Source organism: Hemibagrus wyckioides, linkage group LG01 (assembly GCF_019097595.1).
Source record: "Hemibagrus wyckioides isolate EC202008001 linkage group LG01, SWU_Hwy_1.0, whole genome shotgun sequence".
NCBI lineage: Eukaryota > Metazoa > Chordata > Actinopteri > Siluriformes > Bagridae > Hemibagrus > Hemibagrus wyckioides.
The window spans coordinates 15,748,292-15,767,277 of record NC_080710.1 but is presented as its reverse complement, the minus strand read 5'-3'; the positions used below and the strand labels follow the sequence as shown (position 1 = coordinate 15,767,277).

Sequence of the window (18,986 nt, the reverse complement as noted above, 5' to 3'; positions counted from 1 at the left end):
TAACACTCCTTCAGAACACAACTTTTGGTTACAAGTAAAAGGATCCATATTTTATTAAACATTATTTAAAATGTTCTCAATAATCAAATTATCTTCCCAGATCATTCTTTTCTGTTATGGACATGTACTTAATGATTTCATTTTGTATTACCAAAAGATCACACATGTACTGTATTATATATTTAGATATAGTATTATAGATTTATAGAGATAGATCTATGCATGCTTCTGAAGAAAATGGGACACTAAACCACCAAAAAGTTTAAAAATTTATTAGCCTATTTAAAAGTGACAATATGGGGGGGGAGGCACCACCACATTAAATTGGCAGGAAAGGCAGGTGATTAACATGAAGAGGGAATGGGCAGGGGACTTTGTGTGCTGCTTATATACAGTACATATACACATTATACACAAGCTGAGTAAAAATATAGGTAATGCTTCTACTCCTGAAACCACCAGACATTCATGGTTTTTCAAAAAAAAGTGTGTAATATATAATACCTTAAATATAACAAATACAGTGTACAATGTCAGACTCCCACCTTTGCCAGAAATGCAATTAAAAAAAGATTTTCTTTTGCTTTACAGCATTCAGACAATTTTCCATGGTACACAGAAAATCAGGTTTCATACAATCACACAAGATACAAAAATGGTTTCCTAATAAATAGTTACCAAAACATAAGCTGGCAGAAATGTAATATTGCAATAGTTCATATGGTAGTGTCTTTGTTGCCAGCATATTATGCTGTGTGAATTGTGCAAGACTGATGTGTCTGTTGTGCATTAGTCAGTATCACCACAAGTCTGTATCAGTAAAATAAAACTACTGCAAATAGACTTAGGGGCAGGACATTAGCTGACTATTCACTCATCATTCAGTTAACACAAACGAGTCTGCAGGCACCCGTCACATGACTAGGTAGACCTTGCCTTAATCAGGGCACTGGAGTTCAGGTCTGAAAAAATGCAAGCAAAACCAGAACAATTTTGAAATAACAATAAAGGAAGCTGAATGCTTGGTGGAAACTAAATACACACAAGTAAGGTGTTACACTGCAAAATTGGGAAAAAAACAATGCAGGTAAAGATCTAAAATCATAAAAAGCATAAAGCACAAGAACCTCCGACCATCGTAGTATAGCACTTGCTTTGTTAACAGGTAAAGGCATGTTCTCTTTAAATGTCATGTCGCTCTAATCACAACACTGGTTATTTGTGGTTACAAGATTTCAGCCATTTTCAAAATACAGAACCACCAAATTGAAATAACAGCAATTCCATTAAAAAGGTTTAGGAACAAAGCCAAACATGCCAGTTGTACCCACTTTTGGAAATCCAGTATAAATCTTGGAGCTCAGTTTAAAGGGCATCCTTACTGCATACAAAAAGCTAATCTAATCTTATGAAATTTATGTAAAAAAAATTTTTGTGTTTTGTGCACACTTCACTCCATATCTCTCTCTACAACATCCTTGAATACCTTTATCGTATTTATAGCCAGCATTTCGGTGGCCAAAACTATAACACATTGCCTCAGAACTTGTAAAAGTGATGAAATTAATGGCATTCAGTAGAAGCTGTCAGTTAAGTTCGCAAAATAACAGTTCTGTCTTATTCTACTCCAAGATAAAACATGCTGAACAAATATTTAAGGTTCATTTTAAAGGCTCTTCAAATAACACAGTCTTTAAAAATATCAACTATCACTGTTTCAGGATGAGCCTGGCTAGAGTACAGGTAGAATGCATATTGCGTAGGTTATGCAGATTAAGTTTAATAGGCATGAAAAATTAAAGAGATGAAACAAGAGAGAATAGTGAAGGTAACCTGTAACTGTCAAACAAATGCTGGAAACAGCAGTCATGTGGTGCAAACTACTCCACTACCATCTTAGTGTATTTGAAAGAACTGGATGAAGCAGCAAATAGGACACTGTAAATTTCCCCCTCATCAGCTCTGAAGAGTATACCAATAACTCAAGAGAACAGTGAAGTAACCAAACCAGTACAGCACTTTTAGTAATAAAAGATCCCTCCCTATTAGTGCACATTCAAATGTACTCATAAACCTTCAGCCATTTAGACTCTTGTGAAGCAGGTCAACTCTGCACTTCAGAATAATTTCAGGACCCACACGGCAAACATTCAAACGAAAAAGCACATGATAAAATTCTTCTGTGGTGCATGGACACCTATTGAGCAGTTTGAGCAGAACACATACATACATATACACATATTTTATATATATATATATAAATAATGTTCTGCTCAAACAGCATATATATATAACAAGTCTGAGTTACAAGTTTATGTCCATGACCATAGCAAAAATCAAAAATAAAAACACACAAAAAGTAACTTCCTTCACACCTTTCGTGCAAAATAATGCTCAGCTAACAACAATGTATAACTGTGGACTATTTAGATATGTTAAATAAAAGTGTGTTTCCAGAAAACGGTATTTATGTTACAATAAAATTCGGGGGGGGGGGTAAAGCAAAGAAAGACAAATGAACAAAGACCTGTAATTATTAACTGAGGTAAATAAATGATGCAAAAGAACTGTAATGATAAGTGTCACACTGAAATGCCACTTGCATAAGTAATGTACCAAATGTAGTTAATTTCTGTATCCAGCAGAAATTAGCAGGTTCTTATACGAGTGCAGTTAGTAGAAGCAGACAGAAGGCATGCCAAGTATAACAAATATAAACGTTAATTTGTTAGTTAAGAATACATACCGCTTCATAAAAGCATATTAGTCTCTGTAATAGGTATGCAAGCACACAAAAGTGAATAATATATACACAGCTATTTACAAAAATACAGTACATATCAATGGATTGAAGGCCACTGGCATTAAAACAAGCAAGCCTGCTCATCCACTAATGAATCTACAATGGTGATTGGTCCTTTTAAAAACATGGAAACACTCCAGATTGACAAAAAAAAGCTTACAAGATCTTCAAATGCAAACACAAATTATGACAGAAAAAAAGCTAGAATAACAAAATAATGTTAAACAGAAAATAAATGTCATTGGCACTGAAAAGCAGATTAAGACATTCACAAAAGAGACAAGCACAAGAACAATATGCTGCTTTTTTTTGTTTTTAGAGAAAAAAAAAGACCTGCCTTTTGACTGAATTTGTTCAGACAAATATCAGGTAGATCTTAGTCACAACAGTTCAGAGATCACCCCACTGGCAATGGGGCTAAAGTAACTAATTTCTGAGAAAGGGCATGCATCTTGCTCCAGCATCTATTTCTTAAACGTTAGTGTTTTTCTGCAGGTGTGAAGATGCATCATTCTGAAACAACCCTATAGGTTAAAAAGCAAATTATATGCCTGGCATCCACATTACTGCAAAACCAGATGTATGTGGAGAAATCATTTCAGATCATCTTCAGAATTATAGGAATAAAGTACAAAGCCCACCAGAGTACTTAACTAATACTGTCTGATATTTATAAAGAAAAAAGAAAAAAAAGGGGGGGGGGGGACAAAAAAAAAAGTTAACACCCAGTATGAAATACCACTATAATTTGTTCAAAGTCCTCTTTGTTGCAAAAATAGAGCAAAGTCAGAATAGAACTTATAGAATAAATAATTTCACCAGTCTTCTTTCTTAGTATTTGTACGTACGAGCAACAAAACTGTGTATCTTAATGGAAAGAAACATCTATGTGTTTATGAACATGCAATCCGAGATCGAAGGCGTCTTTGAAGCTCCGGGAAGGAATTGTGTAGTCAACAGGTGGAGTCATAGCAGCATACCCTGTGTTGAAGAAAGAGAAGAGAGTCTACTGCTCACAATCTTCTGTCCACACCCACTGGGGTGTCACTCCAAAGGCTCGGATTTACTTCCACTCTTTCCAACAGGGAGAAACAGCTTATCCTTCAAATGATCCAAGACATTCTTTCACACGCATTTACTCCCTCTTTTCCTGGATCACGTTTTCAGGCTGTCTTACTGTAAAACAGGTAAAAAGTGTAGGTTACCCATCTTTATAAACCATGCAAGTTTAAGTGATGTCAACAAGCAAAGACCTGCTACTATTCCTGTATATATATATATATGTGTATATATATATATATATATATATATATATATATATATATATATATATATATATATATATATATATATATATATATATATATATATTTACACACACACACACACATACATAAAATGTGTAATTTAGTCATATAATATAAGCATCAAAATAAAGACAATACTGTTCTCTACCTTGCACAATGTGTAATTTCAACATGAGAATGAATTATTTTTCTATTTTACTGCATTTTCTGCTGAAATTCTCATTACTGCAATGCGCCCGGCTGTGTCTGAATGTGTTATGATTTAATTTAAACAAATTAACAAAAAAATAAATGGATGTTGTAATAGATTATTGTAGATGACAAATTTTTTTTACTGAATATTCATGTATAATAATCATGAAAAAAGTAGGAAAATGATGTGTCCATGCCTGATGTTCTCATCCTCCCCAACATTTTTTGACACACACACAGAATGTAAATAAAGTTTGATTATGAGTGATGGAGCACATGGGACAGTTACTTCAAGATGACCAAGTAAGATCATCTTTTTATATCTTTCCAGTTAAATGTTAAATATTCTATTGTCAGAATGTTAACACGACTTTTTGTTTCTCATTACCGAAACAGGAAGTTTTCTACATTTCGAACATTTTTAGATTTTGTTTATGAAAATGTACTTTATTAAGGTCTAATTATATGCATTGAGAAAAAATTAGTAAAACCATCAAGGCTTCTCTATTGTTAGCAAAACATCCTGAGGCACCTCATCCTCCGCAACACCATTCTCATACACCGCAACTATTTAAGGCCAGTTGTGGTAAAGAGAACTTTAAAGATCTCAATTTAATATTCATTTCAAATTTCCTAAATGTTGATATTTTGCTTTATGATTTGTTTCATTGTAGACAGTCAGCAAGTGAGGAAAAAAAAGCTTTCGCAAAGGCAAGGGTGACAAAGTTCAGGGAAAAATTATACAGAAACCCAGAACTGTTGGAGGAGTACAGCAGAGGGAGAGAGAGAGGTTAGGTTTGGAGATGTTACAGCAGGTGGAATTAGCAAAAAACCCCCTACAGTGAAATGTACATGAGAGTATACACACACACACACACACAGAGTAAGCATCAAGTCTATAACATATGATGTATACATAAAATGTTTTTCCCCCATGTTATGAGACTAATTTAATGTAATGCTTTATTTCCGCTTCCAGGAATCAAAAACAAAAAGGCAAAATTAAGAAAACTGAAGAGCTGACTGAGAAGAAACATGAAAAGTAAAAAAGACAGTGGTCAGTTATTTTTTAGTGCCATGGTAAAATGGTTCATGTTTTTTTTAGGCACACATTGAAATGTTGTCCTGTTTATTCCTGTTTTTCTTTTTTTTGGCTTTTGTATTTTTGAAGCACTGGACAATAAAACTGTTTTGAACTTGAATGCATGATTGTGCAAATATTATCTGTTTCTTTCTGCATTATCTCAGACTAGTATACAAGTCTCAGTATAAATCTCAGCCTATTATACTTATCATTACCGAAATAATGAACCTCATTACTGAAACTCCTGTTTATTAGATGTTAATTTAATTAAAAGAAATATAGTACTTTGATTTTAAGTGCATGTGCAGAATCTTAAAATTATGTTTTTTTCAGGTTTGTCACGTCATTTTGAAAAAATGTCAGGTTTCTTCGAAATATTTTTAAAAAATAGTTGTAAATTGTGGACGGTGTTGCAGTAATGAGAGAAATCAGTCAAAATTTGAAAAACTGTTAAATTAAATATTATTTTAGAACTTGAAGTAACTGTGCATGACTATTAATAATCCATTTTTAAAACTGTGTTAATGTTTTTACAGTGTTGCGGTAATGAGATTTTTTAGGACTTATTTTGGAAATTATGTTCAAAAAGGTGTTAAATGGTAAGTAAAAGTTTTTAAATTAATGTTCACAAATACTCCAGACTGTACACATATGTTTGTGCATACACAAAGATCAGGGTAGGACCAGAAAATTAAAGAGACAGAAGCAAGCTCAGACAAACACAGACAAAATGCAAGAAAGGAAGAACTGGCAATAAAAAGTAAAAAAAAAAAAAACTTCTGAAATCTGGATTTTATTGCAATGACTCTCCCTACCAAATTTTGTATACACTGTGTCATGCATTATTACCTCCCCTCCATTACTTTTTACTATCATGCACATTTGCATTAAGCTTTGTTCTTCCATATAAATTTCTGTGGCCTGTTCTTAAATGGAGTGCACAACACCCAAATCATTTTCATGTTGTGTACCACATCAAGTCTTAAATCTTTTCAAACAGCACTTAGTATTTCACTGCAACATTTGACAACTTTTACTTTTACTTTTTGAAGACAACAATGGTCATTAGTTAGCATTAGACTTACAAAACAAATGTTGGTCTCTGGGATGATGTCTTTGAGAGAAATGGCATCTTCATTACCCATTTGCTCATCTGCAACTTCAGCTCCCAAACTAAAAGAGAGAGGTAGGGAGGGTAGTGAATCTTTCAATTATCATGCAATAATAGTCATATTAACAAAGTAGATCCGTTCAAGCTTTACCTGAGCATAGTGTTGCTATCAGGTTCTGTGCTTGCAGCGTTGTGTACCTCCACCCCTACTGACCTATTGCAAACACCACAAAAAGTTTAGAAATGTTTACATTTTGAAAATGTGACGTTAAATATAAGTGTTAATATACAGAAATAAGTTAATGTGTTAATACCTGATTGGGGGCACTGAGGGACTAGGCATATCACTTGCTTCAAAGTCACTCGAGGTTCCAGCTAGGGGAGGCATGCTCGGGAGCAGGTCAGGTCTGCCTGAGTGCATTCCTAGAAAATAATGAAATGGATACATAAAAATTTGGTCTCAGTACAATCTAGGATTGAAGACATACTGGATTTTTTTGGTCACAATTTCTCTCCTTCTCACCAATTTCAACCTCATTGTCAAGGTGGGTAAAGTGGGAATGATAGACAAGTCGAGAATCAAGAAATGCATGGCTGCTGGATTGGGCACTTGGTAATGCAGTGCCCATGGGCAGTCTCCTGGACACGCTCTGACAACCTGAGCGGCTCTTCTTCGATGGTGATGATTTCACTGGAGACAGAAAGACAGCACCAAAACATAAGCAGATACAGCATCACATCATGTTTTTCAACAGATCGCGAATTAAAAGAGAAACACGTCAATGGCAGGATAACTGACAGTAAATCATTTTGAGACCTACTTGTTTTCCTAAATACTGTGTTGCACATAAAACGCTGGAATCGCTCTGCATAGAAGCTGGGTCGATGAACAGACACAGTGTCCTGGAAAAACATTTTTTGGGGTTGAGCAATCATGTGGCAATTGTGTTTTAGATAGCATGGCATTAAAATCTTGAAACAAATAGATAAGAGACTACACTTAATATCTTACCCCATCATGAACCAGTGCTTTCCATGAATGCTCTATCTTCTTGATGAATCTACAAAGCCACATTTTCAAGAACACAGCACATCATGTCAAAAAACATGGGAAATGGAAAAGCTTAGTATGTTTCATTTTATGTATTTATTATCCTTACACATGGTACTAAACTTCAATCTTTGCTTGTCACATTATTAGCAGCATTGTCTTTTATTTTGCAATCTCTGTTGACTCATTTAACAAAATATTGTGACTATCATTAGCTTAATAAAGTTTTGAAATGACTTTAACCTAGAAAGCCTATTACCACACAATTACAAAGCATGGCATGTTGAGTTACCTGTATGACTGGAGAATATCAATGATGCCAATGTATAGCAGTAGGCGCTCTCCTTTACTGTTCCGAGCTGGGATACCTCCCCACCTACACAGATGAACAGATTAAAAAGTTAGATCCTGGTTTACAAGTTTCAGTAGACAGTGACTGATGATGAATACAAACAAGACAAGTGGAAGCTCCAGTGTGTTGCCCAGTCTTATGTTTTGATTGCCCAGAAGCCTAACTGACTACCCTAAAATGTAGCAGCTAACAAAGTTAAAAAAGCTTGTTATCTAGTTCAGCTCTTAACGCAGACTTAAAAGTAGTGTATGAAAGGAGAGAACGTGTTATGATGGCATGTTTATCCGTTCATGATAATGTTTTTGAACACATTTTGGATCTTGACAATAAGTCACTGGTAAAAGTTATGACCTTCACTTTCAAATTATGATTACATTTAAACATTCATACCAAATGAAAATTATTTTTTTGCTTCAGCAAAAGTCAGTAGGAAGTAGAGATCATTTCTTCTAATGGGTTGTTAAATCCATTTTTCTGCCAGGTAACTATGAATAATAACTATTTAAAACAAACACATTACATCTTACATCTGAATTCTCAATAGTATCATACTGATTCAGAGTCCTATATTCTCCCTCTCGTTTATACAGAACGTGCTTTCTGAATTAAAATTCAAAATTTATTGCACACATTATTTTTTGTGAATTGTGATTATCAGATGAACAACAGTTGCACAAAGTTTTGAAAGCTGTATATATATATATATATATATATATATATATATATATATATATATATATATATATATATATATATATATATATATATATATATATATATATATATATATATAATGTGTGCACAGATGACAAGTGAGAGAGAAATAGAGATGGCTATAGTTAAGAAATTGGTGACTCACTGGTCCTCGCTGTCCATTGCGCCCTTCCCACGTGCCTCTCCTTGGATGGACTCCATAGCCGTACTGTACAGGGCTTTCTGGGCCTGAGGCCTCTTCTGGTCAGGTGTGACTGTCCCCTCCACAGGCCTGGAGGTTTCTCCTACACCAAGACGTTCACGGCTTGCCTGATCCACATTGTGGATACCAACCAGTAAACTGTAGTCCATGATCTTAAAGCTCTGCAACAACTAAAACATACAAACCACCAACCAAATCATTAAAACCACCATACACTAAACAGCCATGTTAAAACAGGATAATTAGAGATCGCATGCAATTATTAGTGAAGCTGGCACATATCTTCTAACACAGACTACTGTCATTATCTAGAAGTTATGGTCTGTGCATATGAACACAATCCAGGGCAATTACAGTGATCATACTTCTGATACACATATGAGCACACACTCACCAGGCAGTCACGCTGGATGGTTTTACTGAGAGCGTTGTAATTGTCTGGCTCGAGTTGAATTCCATCAGGCATGTCCTGGATGAAGTCAAGGTCTTTGCAAGTGGGTACACTTTTCTCCCGCTCTTTGGGAGAGGCTCGGCGCTTGTAAGTGGAGCCTTTTAAGTCATATTTGAGGTGCATCGGTACAGAACGTGGCAAAAGGTTGTTCATTACCACAATACGTATGTTCTTCCCCCCTGCCTGCACACAGTACAGTCCATAGAACTTGGGGAGCAGTGTTCGTTTGTTTTGGTTCAAATTCTAATACACACAGAGAAAGAAAGAGCGCACAGAATGAAATCCCATTGGACAACATCAATTAATTATTAAGCACAAGCCTGGGGCTCTGATCTTCCATTCTCCACATAGTACCGCCAAACACTTTTCACATAAAAACAATGACTACAAACTGAAAAAAGTTATATAAAGTTACATACCATAAAATATCCTGGCAGTAGTTTTTGCAAGAATTCAGCTTCTTTGTGCTGGACTGTTTTAATAATAAACTCATCATCGCTGGAGACATAGAAGATTGAGCCGCTCGCACCAGGATTTGACAGTTCAATCAGAGGATCATTACACAGAGAGTACTGCAAAGGCATAAAAAGAAAACATGTATACAACCCATGAGCCAGCCATAAAATTAATACGACAACAATTATGTATAGGGGTTTTAGCTGACCAGGTAGTCATCAGGTCGAATGCCAAAGAGTTCTCTGAAGTAACGGAAGGCAATGGGTGCATATGTCTTAAACCGGAAGTCACCATGGTGATGTGCAGGAGTCAGATTACTGCCCTCACTAAAAATGGAGAAACAGAAATGAAAGATGGCATAAATGGAACATAATACCTCACAAAAACAAACAAATTATTAAAGCCCTGAACATCCGGGAATTAGCAAAATGTAATATAATAGAGGAATGCTAGTGAAAGATTTTCAAAGGCAAATTTAATTTGAATGTCCATCTGTACCCAGCCTAAAATGTACTTAAGAACAGGACAATAATGTGTATATACACTGCCTAGACAAAAAAAGTCCTGGATCTAATTAACAGGTAATTATTAATTAGTAATTATTTAACCCTAACTGATGCAGTAGGAAGCTTCTCAGAAGGGTTACTTTAATGGCCTGCATCACACAACAAAAACAACAAAGGAGAATGTTGAAAGTACTAAAATTGGTTATATATATATATATATATATATATATATATATATATATATACACACTATATTGCCAAAAGTATTCGCTCACCCATCCAAATAATCAGAATCAGGTGTTCCAATCACTTCCATGGCCACAGGTGTATAAAATCAAGCACCTAGGCATGCAGACTGTTTTTACAAACATTTGTGAAAGAATGGGTCGCTCTCAGGAGCTCAGTGAATTCCAGCGTGGAACTGTGATAGGATGCCACCTGTGCAACAAATCCAGTCGTGAAATTTCCTCGCTCCTAAATATTCCACAGTCAACTGTCAGCTGTATTATAAGAACGTGGAAGTGTTTGGGAACGACAGCAACTCAGCCACGAAGTGGTAGGTCACGTAAACTGACGGAGCGGGGTCAGCGGATGCTGAGGCACATAGTGCGAAGAGGTCGCCAACTTTCTGCAGAGTCAGAGCGTCGGATGCAGTGGTGTAAAGCACGCCGCCACTGGACTCTAGAGCAGTGGAGACGCGTTCTCTGGAGTGACGAATCGCGCTTCTCCATCTGGCAATCTGATGGACGATGTGATGGATGGGTTTGGCGGTTGCCAGGAGAACGGTACTTGTCTGACTGCATTGTGCCAAGTGTAAAGTTTGGTGGAGGGGGATTATGGTGTGGGGTTGTTTTTCAGGAGCTGGGCTTGGCCCCTTAGTTCCAGTGAAAGGAACTCTGAATGCTTCAGCATACCAAGACAGTTTGGACAATTCCATGCTCCCAACTTTGTGGGAACAGTTTGGAGCTGGCCCCTTCCTCTTCCAACATGACTGTGCACCAGTGCACAAAGCAAGGTCCATAAAGACATGGATGACAGAGTCTGGTGTGGATGAACTTGACTGGCCTGCACAGAGTCCTGACCACAACCCGATAGAACACCTTGGGGATGAATTAGAGCGGAGACTGAGAGCCAGGCCTTCTCGTCCAACATCAGTGTGTGACCTCACAAATGCGCTTCTGAAAGAATGGTCAAAAATTCCCATAAACACACTCCTAAACCTTGTGGACAGCCTTCCCAGAAGAGTTGAAGCTGTTATAGCTGCAAAGGGTGGACCGACATCATATTGAACCCTATGGATTAGGAATGGGATGTCACTTAAGTTCATATGCGAGTCAAGGAAGGTGAGCGAATACTTTTGGCAATATAGTGTGTATATATATATAAAAAATTGTTACCCTGTTCCAAATTGATGGACGCATCAGGGTAAAAAGAGAGGTGGATGAAGTGATACACCCATCATGCCTAGTGCCTACCGTACAAGCCTGTGGGCGCAGTGTTATGACATGGGGTAGCTTCAGTTGGTCTACTCTAGGTTCAGCAACATGATATGCCCAAAAACTTAGGTCAGATGACTACCTGAATGTACCGAAAGACCAAGTTTGTCCATCAAATGATTCATCAAGCTCAAATCGTTAAAGAGTGTTTCAAGTAGCATGAGACATCATTTTCATACACAGATTGGCCACCACAGGGTCCCTTAACTGCACTAAGAACCTTTGGGATGTGCTGGAGAAGACTTCATGCAGCATTTCAACAGTCCCATCATCAGTAGAAGATCTTGGCAGGAAATTTACGCAATTGCATAAGCTTATAGAAATGATGTCTCAGCGAATGAGATCCGTAATTAAAGCAAAAGGCAATCCAACGAGACTGTCACACAAGTGTGTGACTTTTTTTTTGGTTATGCAGTGCATATAATTAGTTACCTATAACTAAAAACATCAAAAACAAGAGGCAGGGAATATAATTTAATGCCCAAAATCAGCACTAAATAGGAGAAAGCACATACCTTGGGAAGAAGATGCTTTCTACCACATAGAAGTCCTGCATAAGAACATCTCTCTCAGCTTTCTGGCTCAGGCTTCCCACAGTGTGAGTAATACCGAGCTGAATGGCTCCTTTCAAGGCAGAAGAGGTTGTCTAGAGAGAGAAATGTTGGGAAATTAGCAAATTAGTCTAAACAGTCTGCAGTGGTATCTTTCCGTGCAAGTAAGCCGTTCTTGGCCGCATTAAGCACCATAGTCTCTTTAGTAACACCTAGAAATCCGCTTTGCACGACTAACCCTCACTCCACCAAGCTGGTATCTACAGTGATTAATGACTTGCTATTGCAAGCAGAGACAAACATTTTATGAACAGCTCTTTATTTCAGTTACTTTCTAAGTTCTAAGATGCCCTCCTTTCTGGTTTGACCTTTACAAATTTAACTAACCTTTTTATAAGTGGTCTCTCCAGTGGGGTCAATCCCCCGATGACCAATAGTCTTCTTCATACTCTGAGACGACCCTGGGCCCTGTGGACAGTGAGACAGAAGAGAGAGACAAACAATCAGGAGAAACATAAAAACAATCTTTCAATCACATTTTCTTAATGCTGGTCCTCTCTAATCAGTGCCACAGAGTAAACTGTTACCCACAACACATTTCTAGTGGACAAAATCTGTTTTTAGTCTTGACATAAAACAGCAAATAAGATTGTTGACCAACACTCACCTCTGGTGAAGCTGTTTTTCGACTGGACCCTTAAAAGAAGAAGAAAAGATACATGCAAATTTGGTTGTGAAGGATCTGTGAAAGCTTTAGAGAAACTCTGCATACATTTATCATGCTTCCTGGCATGCCTTTTGCAGTACAACTTTATATTAAGTGTCTCTAATATCTGTAGTTACCTAAACTACAATGTAACTGCAGAGGATACAGATTCATATAAGAAGCATTTGCTCCCCCAAAGGAACAAATGCTTTGCATTTTATAGTATTTTGTCTTTTCTCAGATCAACGTGTTATTTTTGTTTGACAGTACAAGGATATAAAATAATTGCCTACATGCACTTTGGATTTAGGAAACCCATCTTTATTTATGTGTGCAATCGATCCTTAGATGTTCAATTAACTATAAATTAACCATAAGGAGGTTGTCAACACTGATACCAAGAAAGACGTGCTTAGGACGGACAAACAGATCACTGGTTATAAAGGCTAAATTCAACCACCTACAGTCATCCAGTCATTTAGCATGTTAAAGCAAATATTACTCATTAAATACAAGGTGAAACATACAAATTGATCTGAGATGTTATATCATACGACAGCCTCACCTATTCACTGCAAATTTCACTATAGAATAAGTAATAGTAGATGTAAATAATTACTGGATAATATACAACATCTATATTTATAGAATAGGCTTTAATTGGCAAAGAAAATTAAATTCAGTTCTTCTGCACAAAAGGCCTATGTGGCTGCAGCTTTTCATTCCAGCCAAGAATCACACCTGATGGTCAGCTGAAGACTAACACTCAGCTGTGGCCACACTGGCCTTATGCAAATAAAACTGGAAACCACTCTTAGAAATTAAAATGGGGCTCTAGATCCTTATACTTGTTTCATTAATGTGTAATCTACTCTTTCTTTTATAGGAAAAACAAAATCCAGTTCAAGATACAAATTGCCTACTACTCAAAAACACAGCATCTTCAAGAAAACAAGAATGAATAGACTTTCATACATTTAGTCCATAATGTGTACAGAAAACTTGTGATCAGACTATCATGGTCTAACTGTAGTCCATTTGAAAGCACACAACTGACTTTGTGCATGCTAGGCTATGTGAGAAAACCCCATCAAACAAGGCTGAAATGTTCATTTCTACTGTACAACAGTCTGGAACCTAAACAGTATGTCAAGTAATACCCATTCAGCACTATTTGTACGTAATTGCATCTTATGCACACACAGGTGCCCACAATACACCAGAGAGGCCTAATGGACTAATGATACTTTACACTACACATCAAAAAATGCATATAATCTGTCCCAGTTAACACCTTCTAACAGTAACTTATTGGTCATTTAAATGTGCTGACATGAATTGTATGGAAGTTATTAATCTGACCTTACTAAATATGGCCGAAAGAAATGTTACTGTGGTTAACTACAGTAACGATCACCAAAACACTCATTGCCCTTGTGTAATAAGAGCAGTTCCTGCAAAGATTAGCTGATCTTGACTGAAAAGAAATGTTGGCATTGAAAGATACTGCGCCGTCAAAACTCAAACGTGACTTTTGATAATGCCTTTTAGTTCATTTCCTTTCACACACAAAAACAAATGCTGGCACAGCACAACCATGCATGTACTTCTCTGAGAGACCAGCATCCTCCAGAAGGGAGTCCTCAAATCTGTGGGGGTAAGACACCTGGGATAAGACCAACTAAATCATCAGGCTCTTCTAATGTATGATGATAATCAGTGTTTACACTAGCATTTAAATATAAGATGAGTTCAGAAACCTTATTTTCTGCTACTGACTGAAATAACTCCATAAGGAAGTTACACTGAAACATCATTACAGTGGACCAGCAATCCAGTTCATTTTTTTCAGCTTTGGGTCACCAAGCACATATAGAGAGTGAAAATCCAGAGTAACCATATAAGTGACCATTAAGGACATCTTATGTGTATTGTCTTCAAGTTCATCATAAGTATGTAAAAAACAAACAAATAAACATATAAATAAAATGCACAGTTTAACTGTTTACCAATGGATCAGACCCAGATACTGGAGTGTGTCCATTCTGTTCTTGGTAGGAGAACAAGACATTTGTCACAAAAAAAAAAAATCACTGTTGAACTTTTTTCAACTGAATGCACCAAAACTGAAGTCAGTTCAGTTTCTGAATTGTGTAAATATTTTTTAAACATCAAGTGAATGTGTTTTATGCATGAAATCCTATAACAAATACTGTCACAACAAATTTTTCTCTTCTTTTTTGTGATTGCAGTTTGAGTTAAAATATCTTATACATATCAAATACAATCTTAATTTCATTTTAAATCTAGGTTGATATTGTAGGTCGTAAGAACCAGCCAGGGACAACGAATGAAACTCTGGCTCATTTATGGTTTTCTCTCTGTTTATTAATGAGTATGGTCCCTGTCAAATAAACGAATAAAATAAAATACAAGTAGCTGCAATTACTCCACAAATCTAAGAACAAGGAAGTGACAAAAATGACAGAAGAGTCTGCTGATGGTGGACAAAATCAAATTTGGTCAAGAGAAAAACATCTTTGGAGGTTTATGGGTTATGCTGCAGATGCATGCCTGCTGGACAGTCCTATTGTTCCAAGAGGGCAGATAATCCAGTTTCTATGGTCTAAGTGTACAGAAGAAAAAATACCAACTACCACTGAAAATTAAATCTTTCCCATAATAAGGGAAATTAAATAATTAAAACAAAATCTATTATAAGGTTCATTTCAAAAATGTACTATTTAAAACACAACATTAAAGATAGTATAAGCACAGACATTTTGGGGGCAGGACACTGACATTTTACACAAGCCTACAAGAAAGCTCCTACAGTAGACCAAAACAGACAAGGTACTAACTCAAATCCTATTTTAGGGAGAACTGTTTTCAGTATCTAGCACACTACTGCTACTCCAGACAAGATCTTGCCTAAGCTGAATCAGAGGAAAACAAGTAAGGCATAAATGTGTGGACACATAAGACTGGAAACACAAATACAACAAAGTGACCACGTCTGATGTTATGCAAGCAAATACGAGTATGAAAATACTGGGCTCAAAAACACTATATATATACACACATACATATATACACGATCCCAGTACAAAAATAGTACCAAAATTAAGAAGAAACGTGAGAAGAGATACTGAACACTGGGATATAATGGAAAGCTCCTACAATACAGGCCACACAAAACAGCCACAACAAAGCTAGTTACAATAGAGACACAATAGAATTATGTATAATCCATCTGAGGAGGAAAAACACGCAAGTCTTTATACGTTATCTAATACATAAGCTTTGAAGAAATGTTCAAAATATCATAGGTAAAAGAGTCTAAGTAAACGTTTTTGTGGTCACGTTATTTAGCTATCCCGTTTGCCTAGCACTGTTTAGCTCGCTAGCAAGCAGTCCAACGCCGTTGAGAAATGTGCTGCCTACCTGCTTAACTTTCTCCTCTAATATCTAGGCAGGAGACGAAAAGGGAATAAATGAAGACGAGAAACAAAACTCAATGCAGTCATCTGTAGCTTTCCAGCTCGTGTATAATAACACAGTGGAGATAACATTCCACTCCTGGGCTAGCTAACTTTTGGGGCAGCTATCAGGATAGCTAGCGCAATCGCACAAACACATGGCTCCAACCCCAACACTATAACGTTTTATAGCTAGATAAATAACTGGACGTTATAACATACAATTAAGACATACTTAAATTATCCTGCCATAGCGTTTATAACGTAATTGTAGCCTGGAGAAATGAACTCGCTAGCTAAGCTAAGTTAAGTTGGGCTAGTGGGGAAAATTTCACTCAGTACTTCCGAACACAAACACTCGGAGCTTTCTCCCTGTTATCCTAGTCGGAGTTAATGTTATACAAAGATCATTCCTGAAATAATTAAACTCTTCTCAGGAGTATCTATAGCAAGGACGCCAATTACGCGAGTATAAGAAGACCTTTACTAAGAATTTGGTTACCTGGGGGGGCTGTGAAGCCCGGGTCTGCGGGACCGGCGGTCGCCATTTTCATGTAACTCGGGCAACAGCCTCCAGTTCCGCTCGAGGATTTGCTCGCGCTCCTTGCCGGTGACGCCACTGTCAGTGGGCGGGGTCACTTGTTTAGGTCATACTCTACTGCTGAAACTCTTTCCAACTTACTGAGTGTAGGAGTCACGTTAAGACATGGATTAGACATTTAGCCGTAACACAGCCACGGTGAGAGTTTTATGGGATCTATTAGTAAAGAAGAAATGATTATCACAAAGCTAAAAATAGGACATGACTTAATACTGAAACACCCAATGGGAAACTGTGACCACTGTCCAAACTGAATTAGTTCACCATGCTTTATTTCCATACAGTGAGGAAGCAGGCAAGTCATACACCAGGGTAGAACTCAGACAGCTCTAGTTTAAAAAAGATTACTGCCATGAAATGGGTCCTGATATAACAGAAAACCTTTCAAACCATCACACCCAAAAACCAAGTCTGGGCTTAGCAAAAGAACAATACTTATATTTATCTGTTGTGATTATAGCATATGTGTAGTCGTCCAATGTATTAGGAAATGGGACGATTTGAAAAAAAAAACACATTTACACAGGGAGAGCACACAAAATTCAGTACAGATAGTACCTTTCCTTTCCTTTATATATGGGATCATCTTTAAGGAATGCCCATATTTTATTTATGAAATAGAGATAAGAATAAAATGTTGAATTATTTTTGAATCACGGTGATGACTTCATAATGGATTTCTACAGTATGGTAATTTTTTTTACATTAATCCCTGTAATGAACTATTATATGTGAAATGATTTCATAACAGAACATTTCCATCTGTTTTAGAAAACCCTGAGTGTAGCTTTAAAGCTCAGTGAAACCTTCGCTGTAGTCCAGTAATCCTTTAGTGGCATCTAGACACAAATGAAAAAAGCCGGTTTGGTCACATACATTATGAACAAAGAAGACTGGAATATTCTGTTTTGTTACATTTCTGTGAGTTATTGACCTAAGAAGTGCTTATAAATGAAAAGCCCTCTCCCTGCCCAGATTCCAAAACTGAGCTTTTGTTTTCCCAGGATGGACCATATTTAGAGTGTCTTGATTGGACTGTGAACCAATTACCATATCAGACAACAAAAATGTGTCTTAATACTTATTACCTGCTAAAACCAGACTGCCTGCATGCTTTCTCAAGCCAAGCCTTTTTAAACTGTAGGTATGAAAATAGCAACAGGATAATATCACCTTGGGTTTGGTCAATAGAGTATGCCTGATGATTGTATATATTTAGCATGAGAAGTCCTTCCTCTCAGCAGATTCATGAATTTCAACAAAAATATCAGTCATAAGTTATGGGTTAGGATTTGAATATATTACACTATTAATGAAGATTACTGAAGAAATCAGCAACTTTAATAATATCTATTGAGATCCTTACACACGGTCAGTATCAAGAATATTATTTTCACTTTGGTCTTTTAGAGCAAGCCTATCTGAAGAACCTTCATAACCTTAGGTTGTTGATTATTTGCCAAAAGGAATAGGCCAAAACTGACAAATTTTAAAATTAATTTAAACATACACAATGTAGCCAAAAACCTGTGGATATCTGAACATCACATCCATATGTTTGGGGCAGTGGTAGCTCTAGTGGTTAAGGCTCTAGGTCATTGACTGGAAGATCAGGGTTCAAGCCCCAGCATCGCTAAGCTGCCACTGCTGGGCCCTTGCACAAGGCCCCCAACCTCCCCCTGCTTGAGAGGTGCTCCATCATAGCTGACCCTGTGTTCTGACCCCAACCCCCCAAGGATGGGATATGTTAAGGAAGAATTTCACCATGCAGTACTGTATATGTGACAAATAAAAGCAAGTTAATATGTGGGCTTTCCCCAACCTGTACAGAATTGTATAATGTCTCTGTATGCTCCACTGGAACTAAGGGAAATGAAAATGTTCCAGCATGACATTGAACCTGTGAAGATGGTTTGCCAAGACT

General features: G+C 36.9%; 1 protein-coding gene across 2 annotated transcripts; it reads right to left on the bottom strand.

Annotated features, from left to right (window-relative positions):
* Nucleotides 1-257: 257 nt before the first annotated feature.
* Nucleotides 258-17,089, bottom strand: pip5k1ab (phosphatidylinositol-4-phosphate 5-kinase, type I, alpha, b). Of its 2 annotated transcripts, XM_058398561.1 has the most exons (17): nt 16,964-17,030; nt 14,590-14,631; nt 12,944-12,972; nt 12,664-12,744; nt 12,241-12,371; nt 9,932-10,049; nt 9,687-9,839; nt 9,211-9,510; nt 8,760-8,986; nt 7,841-7,924; nt 7,510-7,558; nt 7,319-7,400; nt 7,021-7,188; nt 6,812-6,920; nt 6,649-6,711; nt 6,472-6,559; nt 258-3,979 (listed from the first exon to the last, which is right to left on the bottom strand). In XM_058398561.1, exons 1-17 carry the CDS (start codon nt 17,013-17,015, stop codon nt 3,977-3,979), a joined length of 1,779 nt encoding a protein of 592 aa, XP_058254544.1. In that variant the 5' UTR covers nt 17,016-17,030; the 3' UTR covers nt 258-3,976. The 2 variants fall into 2 exon arrangements, with proteins under 2 accessions (XP_058254544.1, XP_058254612.1); XM_058398629.1 differs by lacking the exon at nt 14,590-14,631 and having other exon boundaries at nt 16,964-17,089.
* Nucleotides 17,090-18,986: the final 1,897 nt, after the last annotated feature.